Raw genomic sequence first — 20,966 nt, 5'->3', positions numbered from 1 at the left:
AGATATATGTTTGGTATGTGAAAGATTTGTCAGTGGTCAAATAACATTTTGTGGTTGGAGATTCAGTATTGAGTTAGGCAAGAACAAAAAAATTGAAAACTCCATCACATCTCCTCCACAAAGGCAGGTGGTAACTGTGTTGCAGCTGATTTCTCGCATTTGCCAAAATGACTCCTCTGCTATAATTGTGGTTGTGGGGGTTTGTGTTGATTACTTCTAGTGTTTTTTCCAATAGTTTCTAGTTAAGTGTCTTTTGTTTTCAAGATAACTAGATTACATTTTGTTTACACAAGTACAAATTCTTCTTCTTCTTCTTCTTCATCATCTTCTCTCTGTTTCTTTGTTTTCCAGCTCATATGAAAAAATCTAGGTGGTTTTATTCTTTTTTGCAATTATTATGGTTTTTTGTTAAGCTAGGTGGTTTTATTCTTTTTTGCTTCCTTTCCAATTAATTGGTGTTGATTTTATAAATTTACATTCTACATTTATGGTTTTAAATGGAAATGATATGGTTTTTAAGGAAAAGGGGAAACCCCGACAGAAGGAATGGAAAAAGGTTGAGAAGGAAAAGAGGAAACGAATTTTGAAGTATTATAAGCTACCCAAAACAGAAAATGTAGCAATTTTTCATCCTTGAAATATAAGTACAAATATATAAATATCTATAAACTATTCATATCTATAATAATTTAAATTTCAAATTAATATTTTTTTGTCAAAACAAAAGTATACATAATTTAATTAAGTAAATTTCAATTTTAATAAAAATAAAATATGATAAAAATCAATTAATAAAACTATTGATACTTGGTGTCATGTGCAGAGCACGTAACCATACCTAGTATTTATATAAATATTTACCTAACTAAATCCATATTGATGCTTGACGGTGAGATATTGAGCTATGGGATTTGTCGGGAGTGTGGACATGAGAAGGAGACAAACTATGTGATAAGAGAGGGTTAAAAAGAGTTTAAAATCCCCAAATTATTATTATTATTATTTTTTTTCTTTTGATTGGAGAAGAAGACAAAGGGAAAATATGAAGTTTATGATTAGTTTTCTAAAATCACATGGAGGTGGTATAATTTAACTGAATACTTTATATATGTAAAATTCAAAAGTAATATTTCACTTGAATGTAATTTAAATGAATATTCTATATATATAAAATTAAAAAATAATATTTCACTTGCATGTGAGTATATTTGATGAAAAACAAGTTACTTTAATAATTTTTTTTTATTATATCTATTGTGGGGTTATTGCAAATTTTATATACATATAATAAGGGGTAAATCAAGTTTTGGAGGGGGTCATGACCCTGCCCTGTCCCTCCTTGTGTTCGTTCTTTTTTTTTTTTTTTTTTTTTTTTTTTTTTTTTTTTTTTTTGGGATGCTCTTCAGTGAAGACGCTGTAATCTTGGTCGTTTTGCAGCAGACGAATCACGAATTCATGGGTTTCCTCAAATTTTGCACAAGGTAGATGGAGAAAAAAAAAAAAACTTGGCGTACAAATATAATAATGAAACATGCAATAATTTCTAATATTTTTATTCTTTTCGTTTAAGCATAAAGTACGACAGGCTGTTGACATATTATTCGAATTTCCACACATGCAATTTATTTTCTCAAATAAAAACATGCACAAGCAGTTGATCAATTTATCAATTTTGATGCTAAAGAACATGTAACTTTACATAAGAGGAGTTACATGCACTTTTATTTATACACATCAGATACGACAACGATAATGGTAGACTTAAATTAGGTAGGTTTCCTTGATGGTTTTATTACAAAGAATTTTTTTTTTTTTTTATCAACTATTAATCTTGTCAAATAATTTAGATTTAAAAATTTATTATGATTTATTTATTTTTATCAATTTTTATTTTTTTTAAAATAAAAATTTAATATATAATTAATTTCATATTAAACTATCATTTAATTTTAAAATCATAATCGTTAAAAAAGATTAAAAGGATTAACAAAAGAAAACATTATAATAAAACCATTGGGACCTAATTTAAATCTACTCTCCATATAAGCACTAGCACTTACAAGTACCAACGTAAAGATTAAGTGCGACGCAAACACAACCTGGAGGACAGTCCTGCAGAATGGGATTGCATGATGAACCACTAAACCCATTTTGAGGTTTTGTTTGTTCCATTGCAACAAGTATGTTTGAGAGGAGAGTTTGTGTGCTTTTCGCAAACCCATTTGCAGTACCAGATTGGATGTCATTGAGTTCACGAGCGCTGACAGAGGCAGATGGAGCCAAGGTGACCACCATGAACACCATGGCCACCAACAGAAGCAAAGCACTACTACTCTTCTTGCTCACCATTTCCACCCGCCTTCGATATATATCTCTTCTCGACCTAATTCTCTTACTTAGATCCTGAAATGTTTCTTTGTTTGCCACTTCTACGTACGCAATTGAATTCCTTTTATAGGCGCAGAACTAGCGTTCTTTTAACATGCAAAAAATTAAAAATCATGACTTTAACACATGTTCGAATGAATTAATTAATGCATGTGTAAGAAGTTAGTCAGGACGAGATAAGATCAAATGCATCATCTATTTTTTATATAGTTTTTTTATAAGTTTTTTTTTTTTTTACATCAAATGTATAATAAAAAAAATTAAAATTTCAAATCACATCCATTATTTTTATATTATATTAATATTTTTTATTATCACTTGTCAATAATTTAGAAAAATATACATATATAAAATTAGATTGTCCAAAAATTACTTATCTATTTTTTTTTTCCCCGCAAGTTGAGAATTTTTATTGGAGAACTATGCTACATTACGTATGGTTCAGCTTCAATTATTACAAAAATACAAAATTGATATGCAGTGTAAACAGGCGCAAATACCTAATGGATGTCTTGTAGTAATGGTCCCAATATCTCACCCACAGGACTAAGTCATATCTACTAAAATAAATCAGAACACTGAAGCTAATACCATCTTGAAATAAATACTTTACAGATCTAATATCTCTTTTTCTAAGATAAATAGTAACCTTTAGCATTTTTTTTTTTCTTTTCTGGATTGGATTTTATTTAGCCAGGCCTTTTCTGGGTTTAATTGAAAGATTTTTTTTTTTTTTAATTGAATTTGATTAAAAGAGTTGGATATATGAAACTTTAAAAACAAAAAATTACATCGATTGGATCAGACACTCTTGCTCCGTTTCTTAAAAAAGACACATGGCCTTCAGTTTCAATCTGCTTAATTGGGGTTGCGGGGTGTTCTGGTTGGGTCTCAGGAAAACAGGGGAAAAAATATAGCAGTTAATGTTTTGAGGGAATCGGACAAGCAAGGGCAAGCAAGTTTGTTGGTTTCGGTTTGTGAATCAAATCTGATAATGGGTTCAGAAAGAGGAAAGAGTTTTGGATGGGAACTAAGCCTCTTGCTGCTGCTGGTCTTGTGTATTGGGAAGCTTGGGTTTGAGGTTTGAGCGATTTTGCTGTTCTTTAGTGAGACAAAGTGTCTTTCCAATAGTTTTCTAGTTTTAGTGTCTTTTGTTTTCAAAGTAACTAGATTACATTTTTTTTTTTACACATTCTTCTTCTTCTCCTTCTTCATCTTCTCTCTGTTCCTTTGTTTTTCCAGCTCATATGAAAAAAACAAGCAAGGGAGACGGGGGGAGGTGTGTAAAGCCCAAGAACAACAAAACCAAAAAGGAGTTTCACTGGAAGAATAAGCCCAATATAATCAAAATACAAAAGGGGAATTTGGCCCAATACCCCCATAGGACCGAGCTTCCTGAATTTTGCCCCCTTAATTTATTTCTTTTTTGATCTACCCCTTAATATCCCTTATAACCTTCAAACAAAAAACAATTACTTACATATCCTCTTATTTTTAAAACCAAACAAAAATCAACTATTCCTTTTCTAAACGTCTTTACACTTTCATACAAATACAAAAATACAAAAAAAGCAAACAAACGGCTTTATACACGAACACACAAATACAAACAACCAAACCGAAGTTGTCGTGGAAAAGCCAAACATTAGGATCTCATCTTAGCACAGGGAATAAGGTAATTGGTTGAATCTTTTTCTTTATTTGTTGCCGTGGGATCGGTGTGGGTTGTTTTTGTGTGGATTTGGCTTTATGTTTATTTCTTTCGTTGCCGTGGAGTAGGTTTTTATTTATAATTTTTGTGTTTATATTTTTTGAAGATTTAGGATAGATTGATATTGGGCATTAGTAGGAAATGAAGAGAGGAAAAAAAGGGGACCGGTTTGGCCTTGATCGGTGGCTGGAGGTGGAAGAAATAACCCGGTGAAGAATCGGGTCGGTACTGATTTAGGCGGGTTTATTTTTTGAAGATTTAGGATAGATTGATATTGGGCATTAGTAGGAAATGAAGAGAGGAAAAAAATGGGACCGGTTTGGCCTTGATTGGTGGCCGGAGGTGGAAGAAATAACCGGGTCAAGAATCGGATCGGTGCTGGTTTAGGCGGGTTCGGGTCGACCCGGACAAGGGTTGAAGATGGATTGAACGACATGTCGTCTGGGATGAACGACACCCAGACGACACGTCGTTTTTTAATTTTTTTTTTAAATTTTTAAAAAAAATGTTTTTTTTTGGGTATAGATATATATATATAGAATTGAAGATAAGAGAAAGAGAGAAAGAGAGAGAGAGAGAGAGAGAGAGAGAGAGAGAGAGAGAGAGAGAGAGAGAGAGAGAGAGAGAGAGAGAGAGAGAAATTAATTAGAGAAAAAATGAGAGAAATACTTTATGATTATTTTTTTTGGGAAAGAATGAGAGAGAGAGAGAGAGAGAGAGAGATAGAGAGAGAGAGAGAGAGAGAGAAATTAATAGTAATTCATAAAGGAATGTAATACCGTCAAGAATTCCCTATTAGATTTTTTTCCTTGTATTCATATACAAAATAATGAAATATATTATGAATTTGTGTCACAAATATGTATGAAAACTAGGATGCCGTTTATTTGATCCAAAAAGCATAAAAGCATCCTGTCTAGATAAAGGTAATATGTTTTAACGGTTGTTGACTAAGACCAAAAGGACCCTTACAAGCAGCAACATCAACATACCCATCCTTTCCACAAATTCCAACACATGCTGAAACCCTTAAATTACCATAATATATATATATCAGAGACAGAGAGAGAGAGAGAGAGAGAGAGAGGGGGAGGGGGGAGAGAGAGAGAGAGAGAGAGAGCAAAAAGAAGTGAGGTCGCCGACTACTAGAAGACTGCACTTTGTTCTACAAATAAATAGAAAAGAAAAAATGCTTATACATGTCGAAACTCTCCAATGGGGAATAAACTGTACAGTATCAAAGTGCTCTTCCTCTGCTGGCTGATGCTATTGCTATGGATATGTTAAAACCAAAACCTCTCAAGTGTGCATATAATCACAAGAAGCACCCTTCTTGCAATGACCACTCTCATGATACTTGCAAACTCTCTGTCCCTGAAACGGAGGCCTTGAAGAACCTCCCCCTCCCCCTCCCCCTCCATTACCAAACGATGACTGCCTGTTCCAAGGTTTATTACCCCCACCATAACCAGAATCCCCACCGTGAGATCTTCTATCCCTCTGATTTGAGTATCTATCTACATTATGATTCTGTTCACTTCCCCATTTCCCTTGGTTCCCTGTTGGTGCGCCCCAACCCGGATTTGGATTTCCTGGTGGTGGCCCTTGACCAGGAGAAAAGAGAAAAATACTTTATGATTAATTAGAATTGAAGTTGAGAATTCCAGAGTTAGTACTTTCTAAAGGTATAGATATATATATATATATATATATAGAGAGAGAGAGAGAGAGAGAGAAGATCGATGCATAAAATTTTAGGTACATGGTTAGCTAGAAGCAAACACGCAAACACTTTATCCCCAAAAAAGAAAAAAATAAAAAATTAAAGAAGAAGAAGATAGAAAGATTTAGATGGCATGCACACTGCTATACATTAAATGTTCAGTAAATGTTATGGCATGCACAATATCCTTAGGAAGAGAGCGTATGAAATTGAGGATTGCGGATATTTATACATGTATGTATACATAGTTGACAATGTTGTTAAAGGTAGATAAAAGTTTATTAATGTTGTCAATGTACATTTGTAGGTTGTACTTTATAATGGCACCAAAGAGGAACTTGCGACGTCAACCGAAGAAGGGAGTTAAGAAGGTGGAAAGTAAGAGACGCGGTGGTAGCACAGCAGCAGCACCCGACTCTAAGCGTCAACGTACTACTAGGCAAAAATCCAAATCTGAGACGGAAAGCACCAAACTTCGAGGGCACGTTCCACTTTCCTCTCCCCCATCTGATATGGTAAGTTTTATATTCATTTATGTTGTTTTGTGCGGTAAATGATAAGACATGTGACAGTATTTATTCATGAATGTGAAAACTGAAGAAAAACTTCACCCGATGGCCATCGGTAATTGCCGATAGGCCATCGGGCTTTTTTTTTAGTTCATTGTAGGTTGATTACCGATGGTTTCATCGGTAATTACCACTTGTGCAAAAATGTGAACCCATATGTCTTAAGATTTAGTTGGAAATTATTATTATCAAGTTAGGGTGGAAAAATAGGGTATGATTAAATCGTTGATGTCAGTTCCATTTATGTAATTCATATTGCAGCCCATCGATGCTCCAAAGGAACGGATGTTGCAGGATGCCGATATAGATAAAGGTAGGGCACATTCATTTGGGAATCCAATAGGGGCAAACAAAGTAATTACAAGTGTCCTCACAAGTGAGCAGCTCGAAAAGTATAGACAAACATGTTTTGGACACTTACTTGACATGAAGAACCTCCGGTTCTTTGGTCAGTTAGTGCATCACCTGCTTTGCAGACAAGTTGTGTCCAACAATCCAGAAGTACTGGAGTTTAACTTCGGCGGATCTGCAGTGCGGTTTACGAAGTGGGAATTCGCACTCATTAGTGGGTTAAAGTTTTGTAGGTACCCTTCGATGTATGATATGCAAATTTCCAAAGGAAATGAGCTGCGCACGAGGTTGCTAGATGACAGGAGTGACTTGAAACCGCCCGAACTGGAACGACTATTCAAGGATACACTTTTTGTGGATGATTGGGATGCTGTTAGAATTGCGTTACTATATTTCTTTGTTCATGGTGTACTCGGAATGGATCCGAAGGTTCAAATAAAAAAAAAATTCATTGATTTGGTTGCTGATCTCGACATATTTAATTCCTACCCTTGGGGCATTCTGAGCTACAAGGAGACGATCAACTCATTCCACAATGCATTCCAGCAACGAGGACGAGGACGTGCAGTAAAGAATATATCACAGTATTATTACCTAAAAGGTTTTCCATTGGTGTTTCAGGTACGGTAATATATTTAATACATGTAGCGTTTACTTAAAATTTATATTTAATAACCTATAATTTGTATTTTGTAGGTGTGGGGGTTTAAAGCAATCCATGATTTTGGTAACCAATTTGCCGACCGGTTGGAAACCCGTTGTCCGAGGATCCTTGGATGGCATACTCCAAGGCAACCGAACCATTTTGCTGTCCATAATTGGTTCTCCTCCAATAGCAATGTAAGGCAAATTTTGTTTAGACTACATGGTACGACTACATTCAAGTTACATTACCATAGTCAGTTTCCAAATTTACTTTTTTTTCCTTTCTTCATTGCATGTAGTATGTTGTGCACTGGACGTTAGATGCTACCGATGAGGAGAAGACTATGGATTACTGGCGAACAATAGTAGTTGACATACATGAAGTTCGCTACACATCACCTCCAATTGTAGCACCAATAGTTGGCGCTAAAGATGTTGGCGCTAAAGATGTTAGCGCTAAAGATGCGTCCAAAGCTGAGGAGCATTCTAGTGGCCCTCCAGATGCTAATTTCAGGGTATGCAATTGTTACTTGCACGCAAATTTGTATTTCATATGTTGTACTAATATATGTTGACTTATGTTTTGGATATTGATATTGATTAGCTTGCTTGCTTGGAGGCAAAAGTTGATGAATTAAATAAAGAGATGGGAGCGTTAAGGAAGATGCTTAGTTCTGTTATTGACCAACAAAAGCATCAGGTATCATTTAGACAACTTAGTATACTTTACTTTAGTGCTTCAGCATTATTAAATTACATATTGTAATTCAGCAATTATTTGTTGTTAGAGTTTGGGAACTGCAAAAATAATCATTGTGTTTTGCAGGCCGAGCATCATATGCATAGCCATTCACCGTCATCTTCGGTTAGACCATCATCCCCTGTGGCACCGTCTGTTGGAGAGCAAGCTGAAGAATTTGATGCACCCATAGACGGTTCCAATGGTAGGAAGGAGGATGATGATTGTACTACACCGTTTGAGCCTATCGTACCTGGAGGACCCTATGTGGAGGATTCCTGGGCTTTGGTGCCATATCGGCCTTTGCATTTCAGGTGGGATATCGGTGCTTCAGCTGACAGTCCACATCATAACCAATCAGCTGAGATTGAGGTGGAAGATCGGAAGCATAACGTTGGTGATACAAGCCGATTCGGTCGAGTTTACCACCAGTCACATCACGTCATCTCTCCTTACACCGACCCGTGTAAAAAGAAGGTCAAATTTAATCTTACTCGACCTATTGATGCATCAAAGGAGAGGGCGTTCGATGAGTGGTATAGGGTGGCACCGAAGGAAGCAACCGTGTGTACATCTTATATGACGGTGGGAAAGGATTTTTTTGCTGAACTACTGACCGATGAAGGATGGTTGAATTCCGATGTAAGTTATATGTTTTATGTTCATGCAAAATCATTGTGGTCCTATGTTTGGAATGATGTTTTATTTATCACCTCGCACTTGTTACTTATTTCCTTTAATGTGGTTTTGCAGCATATTGACACTATTTTGTATTTCATACGAAAAAGGCGATTTGATAATGAGAAGATGTTCACCAACACCTGTGCCATATTAGACGTGTTATTTTGGGTAAGATGATGGGATGTTATTGCGTTGCTTAATGTTATATTGATGATATTTTATATTGTATATATTTCATTATTTGGCAGTCATCCATCAAAGGGCGTTATCCCATATGGAGGGCATCTCGTAGCACATATTCATGTGATGCGACCCTTTGTAACTATGTGCGTGGGAGGTCACCCAAACCTAGCGTGTCGTGGCGGATATGTGATTATGTAAGTCCATACATATATTGAAAAAAATTCTCACTAAGTTTCCCATTTTGTGGATAATGAGGTTATGTTCTAATTTGCAGGTGTACATCCCTGTCAACAATGGAGGTGCGCATTGGTTGGCAGCATGTGTGGACTTGAAGGCCCGGCATATTGATTTATACAATCCAAATATGGAAAATAAATATGTCCAGAATAGAGAGTTGAAGAATGCGGAATGCCTTACGTATATGCTGCCTTACCTATTGAGGGATGGGGGATATTACGGGAAGAATCTGGACGTGTCTCCCACTTTAGATCCATTCACGATGACCATGATCAAAGATGCACCCCGCCAAGATAATGGGTATGAATGTGTTGTCATTTCAAACAACTTGTATTGCTGCTGTTTTTTATTATGGTTACGTGTGAAAATACACGTAGTTGGTTTTCATTAATGCTAATCATTAATGCTATTCTGCAGGGGTGATTGTGGCGTCTACGCTCTGAAATTTATTGAATACATGAGTAGTGAGGAGAACCCTTCATTTGGTCCGCAAGACATTATGTTTTTTAGAAAAAAATATGCTGTTGATTTGTACTTTAATAAACTTTCAATGTAGATCGTATGTTTAATGTTATGACGGTCTATACTAATGTTATCTTAATATGCTGAACCTTCTTTACTAATGACAACCGTTGGAAAAAAAAGAAAAAAGATAAAAGATAAAAAAAACCCTCGGTTGTGATAAAAATTAAAGGAAAGATGATTATCGATGGTGCATCGATAATTCCCGATTCACCATCGGTAATTACAGAAACGCTTTTTCGTAACCAACAAATAAACCCTGGAAAAATTACCGACGGTTTCGTCGGTAATTTCCGAATGTGTACAGTCCATCAAGTTTTACCAATTTGTTGGGCCCCACAAGTTCCATAATGTGTGTTGAATGCAAAAACATGGCAAATAGGGATTCTAAAATTATAATAAGTGGAGAAAATCCCAAAATTTAATAAATGTGTATCAAATTTTGCCAAAAAATGGGATGTCTGTTCACCCTCCGTAATTCCCGAGAAAAACGTCGGTAACCGCCAAATTCCCTCGGAAAATTATCGATTTTTTCGTCAGTAATTCCCGAGGGTGTACAGTCCATCATATTTTACATATTTTTTGGGCCCCACAAGTCCCATAACGAGTGTTAAAGCAAAAACATGCAAAACAGGGATTCTAAAATTGTACTAAGGAGAGAAAATCCCAAAATTTCATAAAAGTATATCAAATTTTGCAAAAAAATTGATGACTGTTCACCCTCGGTAATTCCCGAGGAAATCGTCGGTAACCACTAAATTCCTTCAGGAATAATTACCGACATTTTCGTCGGTAATTCCCGAGGGTGTACAGTACATCATGTTTTGCCAATTTTTTGGACCCCACAAGGCCCCTAAGGTGTGTTGAATGAAAAAACATGCAAAACAGGGATTCTATAATTGTACTAAGGAGAGAAAATCCCAAAATTTAATAAAAGTGTATCAAAGTTTGCAAAAAATAAGCTAACTGTTCACCCTCGGTAATTCCCGACGAAATCGTCGGGAAACTACAAATGCCCTCTGGAAGAATTACCGACAGTTTCGTCGGTAATTCCCAAGGGTATACAGTTCATCATATTTTGCTAATTTTTTGGGCCCCACAAGCCCCCTAAGGTGTGTTGAATGCAAAACCATGCAAAATTTGGATTCTATAATTGTACTAAGGAGAGTAAATCCCAAAATTTCATAAAAGCATATCAAATTTTGCATATCAAAATTTCATAAAAGCATATCAAAAAATTGGTAAAATATAATGAACTGTACAACCTCGGGAATTACCGACGAAACTGTCGGTAAATTTTCCAGAGGGAATTTGGTGGTTACCGACGATTTACTCGGGAATTACCGAGGGTGAACAGTTATAAGTTTTGTTGCAAAATTTGATACACTTTAATAATGCTACATTTAGCATGTTATTGGTTGGAACACACATGATTGAAGTTGCAGGATGGAATTGCTGTGAGTCTTTTACGACGGTGTACAAATGTCAATTACCGATGATGCATTGGTCATTACCATTGGGCAGTAATATCATCCATGCAATAGTAAGAAACATACAAACAACTGAACCAAAAATTGAAGACGGAATGATATGTTATCAAAACAATACGACAGATGAATTTGACAATAAAAGAACACATAAACCCAACGTCTATTACGCCAAAACACATGTTACGCGGTTGACCAACTAATTGCATTCCTGACTACATTTCATACACACGCATACCACATAACATGGCCTCATTGTCTAAATATAGCATCATGCGATTGATGGGAGTTCGTTTCAGTGGTGCTGTTGGTTGTTAGTGCTGTCAAGAGGTACGGCGGCGGAGCATGATCGGCTGGTGTGACCAACCTGTTTGCACCTCCCGCATCTATATTGATGACGCTCCTCTCCTTGAGATTGAATCCTCTTCTTTCTCGGTCTTCCTGACTGTTTGCCAATTTGAGGTGGAAGTACAACCTGGTTTATGACATCATCTGGAGCATGCCACTGACATTTATCTCCAAGTGGATATATGGTTTCCGAATATGCATAACGGAGTGAGTCAACTGAGTAATGCGCCGAGCAAAGGAAATATGGAGAAATATGTCGATGCTTACATGCTGCAATTGCATGGACACAAGGAAATCCATCAATGTCAAATTCCTTGCATGAGCACGTCTTATTTTCTAAGTTAACAACTCCAACGAACATGCCATGGCCAACAACTTGAAACTCATTTAAGTTCATTGGCATAACACGTAAGCCTCTGCCATTATTTGAGCGGTCCTGCATGATTTTTTCCAACCAATTAGTAACAGGAGTTTGCATTGCAGCAGCGTTAGTTCGACGTTCATACCACCACCTTTGCAAGACATCACGAATGTGATCTAGTAATGGCAAAACAGGTTTATCCCTAGCATCAATAAGCACAGAGTTCATGCTTTCTGCAATGTTAGTTGTCATTATGTTGTATCTATTGCCCGGAAAATGTGATCTAGCCCATTTTGAAGGACTTGCATCCTTGAGATATTGTACAGCTTCAATACTAACCCCTTCTAAAAGCTGCATGGCCTTATCAAAATCCTCAACAATATATGCTCTAGCTGCATCATTAAAAGTTGATATAATCGCGTTGACATTACCTTTAAACTTCTTAGCACGTAAATTTGTACCAAGATGATATGTGCAGTGGCCATGATGATTATTAGGGAAAACTGTACGTATTGCTTTTGCAATGCTCTTGTGTCTATCCGATATAAAAGCTATATTCGGATCATCCCCAAATGCTTCTTTAAAGCTCTCAAAAAACCATGTGTAAGTCGCATCCGTCTCCCCAGGGCCTATTCCATAAGCAAGTGGATAAATTTGATTGTTCCCATCCAAACATGATGCAATATATAACAAACCTCTATATCTATTTTTCAGTGTAGTTCCATTGACAGCTACGACTCTCCGCATATGCTGGAACCCTCTAATGCTAGCTCCAAGTGCCATGAAAAAATATAAAAATCTGTTTTGATCATCAGTTTCAATTCGAGTAAACGTGCCCGGATTTTTGCTCTTCAAAATGTGACTCCATAAAGGAAGTTTTGCATATGAATTTTCTGGTGTGCCCCACAAACCCGATAGTGCAACTTCCTTAGCGGCCCATGCTTTGTTGTAGCTTATGTTTACTCCGTAATTAGAGCGAATGTCATGCACGATATCTCGAGGTTTGTATTGCCTTGAAATCCCATCAAACATTGGCTGGATGATGTCTCCGATAACTGAACTTGTTGCTTGACGATGATCCCTTTTCATGATATTTAAAGAGCAAATATGCTCATCTTTGAGGGCCCTAATCATGAAGGCCTCTGTATTATCACCATGTAGTTTGGTAGCACGCATTCGCCACACGCAATTGTCGTTTGCACATACAACCTCATATCGGACTCTATCCGACTTCTTGACCTTGAATTCAAAGTTTCTCCTTAGTGCATAAAGACTAATCTTCTTCTGTAGCACATTCTTACTCGCAAAGATTTGGTTGATTCAAATGATTTCATGGGCATTGACGGATGAGAAGCGATGGTTGACCCTACGTTCAGCCATGGTTGCCGTCGAATCCTGTCGAATGTCCAAATGGTTTTCGGTACAAGGAGAGGCAAGCACATCATCATTCACATTATCAATTGGAGTACTACCATAAGGAGACTCACCATGTCGACTATCACCAGCTGAAAGTCCTGAATGTTGGGTCCAACAAATGTCTCGTAACCCATCTTCACTACGATCAGTGTTGACCTCAACCTCAAATTGTTCATCTTGATCATAATCATGTCCACGATATTCATTCAAATCATTAATTTCGAAGTGCTCGTTATCATGATCATGTTCCGCAGATTGCACATTGTTTTCACACATTTGATTTTCAGAGAATCCAGGTTGAGTTTCCGGCACATGAATTTCGGTCGCTGGGGACTGCATGTCGGCATCAGAGGTACAAGTAGCTGTCTCGGGAACTGCAGATAGTGGGGCAATAGTCGTAAATCCTGAACTTGTAGGTATCCTATTCACCACACATCCAGCAGTATCAATACTCTTTGGAACCCTGGATAACACATCAACAATAAGTGGAGATCTGTCTTGAGGTCTGTGTGAACTATACTCTTCTATAAAACTTTGTAGGTCTTCATCATTTTCCACAACGTACGGCTCACATGACAAACACACATGGTATATGAACTTGAAGATTAATTGATGTTGTGTAGAATCTAAGTTGAGAGCGTTGTAGACAACATCTTCAAGTTCGGCCAACGTACAATTCCTTTTGATACGTATAATCTTCGTTCTTTGACGTTGGTATCTCCAGGTACCTTCAGAACATACACTCCATGTTCCATCGTAGAACAGTAAAACTGAAATTTGTGACATTGAGCACAAAGAGTTTACCAATTCAAAACATACTAAGTATCTACTTCTGCAATCGTAGAATCTTTGCTGGAAGGTTTAACTATAATCCTGAAGCAAAAGTAATGAAAAAATACAAATACATTTTTAGTAAATGAGTACATAAAATAAGCCAAACAATTATGTTATTCACGCCTACTGGAATACCATTTTAAATACAAATACAAATGCATTTTCAGTAAATGAGTAAAGATAAAATAGGAATGCATTTTATGTAAATGAGTACAAATGCTGATTAAGGGAAAAATGTTGCCATATATGTACACATATTTATATTTATAACACACCCTGTGAAATCTGATAGAAGGTACTAGCTGCTGGATAGAGAAGACAAACGAGTTTTGAGGACCCTACAATGAGAACATGTTTCTTGGTACTAAAGTGCTACTAAAAAAGGAACCCTATTACCTAGCTTCGTAATCTTATACAATCTGAGATCTAATTACTTGAAGATGACTGGCTTTTTTAAATTTAGTATTTGTAATATTTAACATAAATATATCGTTTTCATGTAGGTATATGAAATTGACTGATATGAAAATTGTAAAAGAAAGGAAACAAATATGTTAACAGTCTTTCCTGAAGCAAAAATATGAAAGCCAAAAAAAAAAAAAAAGAAAAAAAGTCATGGTTTGCAAGCCACAATAATGAAAATTACGCTCATTAAATTTAAATGAAATTTTGTGTTCCAAAATCCAAGTCCAATTGAGTCATCCAAAATCTTGACTGAAACCAATGATCTTATCTTTCCTATAACCCTGAGGTGTTCCTTGTCACTTTGTAAATTGTCCCGCTTCACTCCTCCCAAATTCATTGTGAATTTGCTACACTTTAAGCCAAAAGTACTTGTCAACTCATAAATCACACTCTCTGTCTAATAATTTCTCTCTGCAACTTTATTTTCCCATCTAGAACAACAACAAAAAATAATGATAATAATAATAATACACGGTTTCGGTGAATAATCCTTTTTATGGAAATTACCAAAGTAATTTTTATTTTATTTTTTATTTATTTATTTATTTTTTGTGGTACAAAGTTTTGACTTAAGGAGTCCTATTATTCGATCCTTTCCAATGCAGAAGGTACATATCCATGCTCCTTCGGCGAATTTTCACTTATCTGGTTAACTGGACAACAATTTTTCACCAGAACTGAATTGGAAATAAATAAATAAATAAATAAATAAATTATGGGTTTGAAATTTGAAACCCAGTTGCTTTAGGGAAAAAAAGAAAAAAAAGAAAGTTTTGTGGTCTTTTGGAGATGGTCCAGGCGAAAAACCTTTGCTCCTTTTCTTTATTCATTATTAAGTGGAGCTGTCAACAATGACCTTACATGTAAATTGGTAGGAAAATAATGATCAGTGAGACCATTTCCATATGAATTCTAGTAAATGTTATTTTTTTAATACAATATTGACTAATTAAATTCTTATTCTTAGGCTAATATATTTGACTTTATCTATCACCTATACGTAAAATATATTTTAGGAAATTTTTTTCGTAAAATCAATTAACAAAATTAATATGAAGTATATTGTATTTATTTTTTGGCTTACTTATTAAGCCATTTATGTTTACTATTGGGAGTTCATGATTTCAAAACATTAAGATGGAAAAAATTTATTATAAATGATAAAAAAAATTATGTAAAGAAGTAGCATAAAGCCAAATTATGTATATATATATGTATATATATCCACATACCAGGTAATCGTTAACTCCGATCTGCAGAAACGTATAATTTAATTACATCCTTTTGAAGTGTATGGGCTCCACAATGAATATTTTCAGATGATGCAGGGAGAGTGAACTGAACTGAAGAGATTTTGGGATTTTCTGCAATGTTCGTCAATGCAAAGAAAGAAGGCTGAAAGGTACCCAACCAACAAAAGAGAAAGAGAGAGGAAGACACAGTATACATTTAATGTGGTAGCAGGACAGAAGTTAATGGGGTAGATAGAAATGAGGGATGGTCAAAAAAGTTGTTTTAATATTATCACCTGTATTCGAGACAGTCAATGAGAAAACTGTTATTTTTACTTGACACTTTCATAGGTATCCATGTATTTAAATAGTTTACAAAAGCCAGACAATTAATTCCCTCCTAACAAGTCTCATTTGGACATACTACCATGGAGCCATTCATGTAAAAGTGATTGATACCATCCATTTAAATTATCATCCTTCCTTACACATCATATTGACACGAGAATCAAGTACAAAAACTAAAAACAAAATCTGAATATGGAAGAAATTGGATCCTTTCACAAATATGGAAGTTTCCTTTTTTTTTTTTTTTCTTTTTTGTTTATTACATTTTGGTATCTTTTTTTCTACGAAAATCTAGCTGAACACAACTCTATAATTCCTATGTTCCAAGATTATGTATAAGATTCGAAACATATTGGATACAAAGTCCTACAAGGTAGCAGACACGGCAAGACTTTGCTGGCATACCTCATGCTGAACCAGAATCCTGATATCCCAAACAAAAATATATAAAAGAAAGAAAAAATTTGTGAAAAATTAAGTGAAAATTCAAACTCCAATGCCTGTTATCAACTGGCCCAGCGTGAAGGATTATTTTCACATATACCAGGTTAGGCCATCTGCCTCTGTGCTAATAAGCCTTTGCAATTCAAATTTTTTTATGATGCTGAAGAATGATGCCTAAAATTCACACAGCAGCATGCATCTCTAGCCGTCTTCGTGCTAAGATTTTCAAATTTGTTCAGAATGCTTTGAAGCAACCTGTGTGTCCACCGTTCTTGTGTCATGCTTTCTCTTGCTTCGTCTCTTTGATCTAGATGTACGGGTCTTTGTAGGATGCTTTACAGCATGCTCTTGGATGCCCAACACTACATTTTCATTGGTAGGGAGTTCAGGAGGGGCATCAGGCCATGGTGTGCTTTTTGATGGTACATTGACCTCCAGAGGAGGATCAATTATCCATCTGTAAAGAGACCACACTAATGTCAAATGCATGTGCATAGGAAGAGATTCTGCTAAATGAATTTTAATTAAATAGGCAATTGACTGTCATGATTTTTGTGTGTCAATGATATATATTGAAATTTAGATGGCTTGATGAGGGGTGGGGGGAAAAAAAGCATTTCCATATGACAAAATTATTGACTAAAGGTAAAGATTTGCTGAACCAAAGTAAAATAAAAAGAAGCATGCTACATAAAATCATAGTACAATTATATAAGTCAATTGTTTAAAGGATTGTAGTCAAATTGCAAGTAAGAAAGCCCTTGGGAATGAGGTCAGAGGACTGAACAGAAATACATTGAAATGCCACACCAATACCACTTAACCACTTGAAACAATGCAATGACATTCACTTGAAAAGAGAAGTTGAGCATCATTGTCACATTCACAGGTAGGTTACTAATTTTAAGTTCTACCCATGTGTGATATTCAAAATCACAATTTCACAGCCACAATTTTATGCTTTGAAAATAAATTAGAGATGCATAGTACTTAGAAATTGAAGGATATAACAGCAGAAAATTTAACATGACAAGAGTATTACAAAACATTTCTACCAATTGTATATGATCATTGGCACTGTTGACTCCATCTATGCTTCAAATTTTTTAAACAACCATGACAGCTTTCAGAATGCAAAAATCATATGCACTATAAAATGGAAAATGGATTGGAGACACAATAGGAAGGAAGATATGGTACCTGTAGGGCCAAACCATAACCGCCATTCACATCTTGCTCGAAATAAAGTAACTGGAAAATAAAGCAATTAGATTATAAATTTAATGTCACATCAGCAACACAAAAGAAAATGCAGATGCAGAGAGAGAGAGAGAGAGAGAGAGAGAGAGAAAGAGAATTCATAGTCATCAAACATGGTATATAAACAATTTAAATGCAAAAATATGAAATATACATACCTTAAATTTGCTTTGTGCATTTGAAGTAACTCTTACTACAATACCACACTCGGCTTGTTGCTCGTTGATCGTAACACCAAAGAAATGAGCATTTTGCTTATCCACCTGCAACAAAACAAAATCAAGCAAACGGAAAATTCCAGAAAGAATGAAAGTCCATGATAACAAACATGAAAGCACCTTTCCACTAACTGATGACAGAATGGAATGTATCCCTAGTTGGCTGTACTCCATCCAGCATCATATCATCATACATATCTCTCAGCAAGAAATGCCTACCACCACCGTTATTAAAAAAAAAAAAAAAAAACAGAACACAACTTTCACAATTTCTCCCAAAAAAAAAAAATTCCCAAAACCACTAAAAGAAAATCAAAATTAGAGCTGTTGCCTACCTGTTGCTTCTGCTTCTGCTCCTAGGGCTCTCTAAAATCCTGCAGTTTTCTCTCTGAGTCGCCTCTTCACCATCTCCTTCAAAACGCGCAGTCTCCACGCTTACAATCCGGCCGATTCATGAAAGGAAACAGAGGGCTCCTAAGGTCTGGTTATGGATAAAGAGATGGAGGGGAAAAGTCGAAGAAAGGAAAGAAAAAAATATAAAATAAAAAAAACATAAGGGTATTTTGGGATTTTAAAAGATTGGAGGGATAGATTAAAAAATAAATGAATTGAGGGGGCAAAATTCATGAAGCTCGTCCTATGGGGGTATTGGGCCAAATTCCCCAATACAAAATCTCCATCAAGAGCCCAATAAAATAAATGAAAACATAAAGGTGGAAAAAAAGACTCCTATTGACAAACACAGTTTGCCACTTTTTAACACCCATTTGCAATGCCAAAAACAATAATGCCAAGAGTAATAATTTGCTTAACAGTAGTTTCAAAGGGTTTTTCAAAAGTAATTTCAAAGCGTTTTTCTTATTTACCACATTCTTTCTGTTTTTAAAAAGCTAACATCTAAAATTTCTAAGCTATTGCATTTTTTAAAATGAAAAATCTTATTTGGTTCTCCAAATATAGGGTTAAACTCATTCTTTTATTTAAGTACTTTGATAACATATACAGTTTCATTAAATACTACACAACTTTCATTCTTTCAATGAACGCTTAATTTTTATTCCCATAACAAATCTATTTATTTATTTATTTTCTATATTTTTTGCATACCTGCAGTAGTATTTTGGGAAAACTCATCGTGTAGAGCCAAAACATAATAAATTTTCCTTTCCTTTTACATTTATTTATTTTTCTGGCTAAACATAGGATGTGGAAACGCCTAGACATATTACCAAACAAAAGAGACAAACATGTTAGGCACGGTATTTTTGTTTTTGACTAAATATACATTAATTTTTTTCTATTTATTTATTTGTTTTCTATATTTTTGCATACCTACAGTAGTATTTTGGGAAAACTCATCGTGTAGAGCCAAAACATAATAAATTTTCCTTTCCTTTTACATTTATTTATTTTTCTGGCTAAACATAGGATGTGGAAACGCCTAGACATATTACCAAACAAAAGAGACAAACTTGTTAGGCACGGTATTTTTGTTTTTGACTAAATATACATTAAATTTTTTTTTAAAGTAAATGTGTATTTTGTGTATAAAGTAAAATTTATTAATTCAACAATACATAGGAAAACTTTAAATAAAAGCAAAGCATCTAACTTTTGGACCAAATTGGATTTTGATCATATTTTTATATCTTTTACGTGTTGACTCTTCAAAGTGAAACATTCTTGTTTCCCAAGTTATGGAAAAAGAGAAACATAAGACCAATTTTTCCAATCAAATACCTCCAACTACACTTTTATACATATATTATATATAAATGTAAGGCGATGACAAAGTTGAAGCTTTGAAGGTGGTAACAGAGTAAAGAACAATGGAGAAGGGCATGGCGGCTCTGGTGCCGAGAGTGAGTGTTGTGGTATTCGTACTCAAAGAAAAAACGGTGCTGCTAGGACGACGCCGTTCTCCGGGCGTTGGTTATTCCGAATTCGCCCTCCCTGGTGGTCACCTTGAATTTGGTAAGTCTCTTTGATTAATTTCACTCTCTCCCAAATTCATGATATATAGTTTCCTTTTTCTTTTTTCTTTTTTCTTTTTCTTTTTCTTTATAATATCTCAATTCAGAAAGTCTTTTCCGCCGGACGAGTGAACATATTTTGTTGTTGTTGTTGTTGTTTTTTTTTTAATTTGTTTTTTAGGGGAAAGCTTTGAGGAGTGCGCCACAAGAGAGGTAAAGGAAGAGACAGGTTTGGAGATAGACAAGACAGAGTTTGTTAAAGTGACAAACAACCTTTTCCTAGACGAACCAAAACCTTGTCATATTGTAGCAATCTTAATGCGTGCATGGTTGAGAAATCCTCATCAGTTGCCTCAAAATCTTGAGCCTACAAAGTGTGATGGTTGGGATTGGTATGAATGGGACAATCTTCCAGAACCACTCTTTGGGCCCTTGAAGAAAATGATGGAACAGGGTTTTAATCCATTTCCAATTGCCTAGAATATTTGTATCACTAGGTGCACTACTATTTATTCACCAAGTTGTGTCTTACTCCAAAGCAATGGGTTTCTGTATACTTCTATTTTTATATATGGAAGATATATCTATAATATTGGTGAAGATAATGAGAAACAACTTTAAATTATAAGAATATAGATGTAATAGAATATATATATATATATATATATATATATATAATAAAAGAAAATAGATAATGTTTATTTTTATTATTAGTTCTAACTATTATGATTAAGGAATTAGGGTAAATTTCATTTAGACCTTTTTAATTATTCATAATTTAAAAATTAATTGGAAAAAACTGATTGACGAATTCATATTGTGATTTTTCAA

General features: G+C 35.2%; 2 protein-coding genes across 3 annotated transcripts; one reads left to right on the top strand and one right to left on the bottom strand.

Moving 5' to 3' along the window:
* Positions 1-16,380: 16,380 nt before the first annotated feature.
* On the bottom strand, positions 16,381-18,691 carry LOC132800289 (chaperone protein dnaJ 15-like). 2 transcript variants are annotated; one of them, XR_009635292.1, is made up of 5 exons: positions 18,498-18,691; positions 18,283-18,377; positions 18,103-18,207; positions 17,885-17,935; positions 16,383-17,141 (listed from the first exon to the last, which is right to left on the bottom strand). XR_009635292.1 is itself a non-coding variant. In XM_060813649.1 (4 exons), exons 2-4 carry the CDS (start codon positions 18,334-18,336, stop codon positions 17,130-17,132), a joined length of 297 nt encoding a protein of 98 aa, XP_060669632.1. In that variant the 5' UTR covers positions 18,337-18,377; positions 18,498-18,691; the 3' UTR covers positions 16,381-17,129. The 2 variants fall into 2 exon arrangements, 1 of the variants encoding a protein (XP_060669632.1); XM_060813649.1 differs by having other exon boundaries at positions 16,381-17,141; positions 18,103-18,377.
* Positions 18,692-19,937: 1,246 nt separating this feature from the next.
* On the top strand, positions 19,938-20,842 carry LOC107429566 (nudix hydrolase 1). The gene is made up of 2 exons (XM_016040278.4): positions 19,938-20,136; positions 20,317-20,842. The coding sequence occupies exons 1-2, from the start codon at positions 19,992-19,994 to the stop codon at positions 20,613-20,615; spliced, it is 444 nt and encodes a 147-aa protein (XP_015895764.1). The 5' UTR covers positions 19,938-19,991; the 3' UTR covers positions 20,616-20,842.
* The last annotated feature ends 124 nt before the right edge of the window (positions 20,843-20,966 follow it).

The sequence above is a fragment of the Ziziphus jujuba genome, chromosome 12 (genome assembly GCF_031755915.1).
Source record: "Ziziphus jujuba cultivar Dongzao chromosome 12, ASM3175591v1".
Lineage (NCBI taxonomy): Eukaryota > Viridiplantae > Streptophyta > Magnoliopsida > Rosales > Rhamnaceae > Ziziphus > Ziziphus jujuba.
The sequence above is the reverse complement of the archived record's forward strand: the minus strand, read 5'-3'. Positions and strand labels throughout refer to the sequence as shown.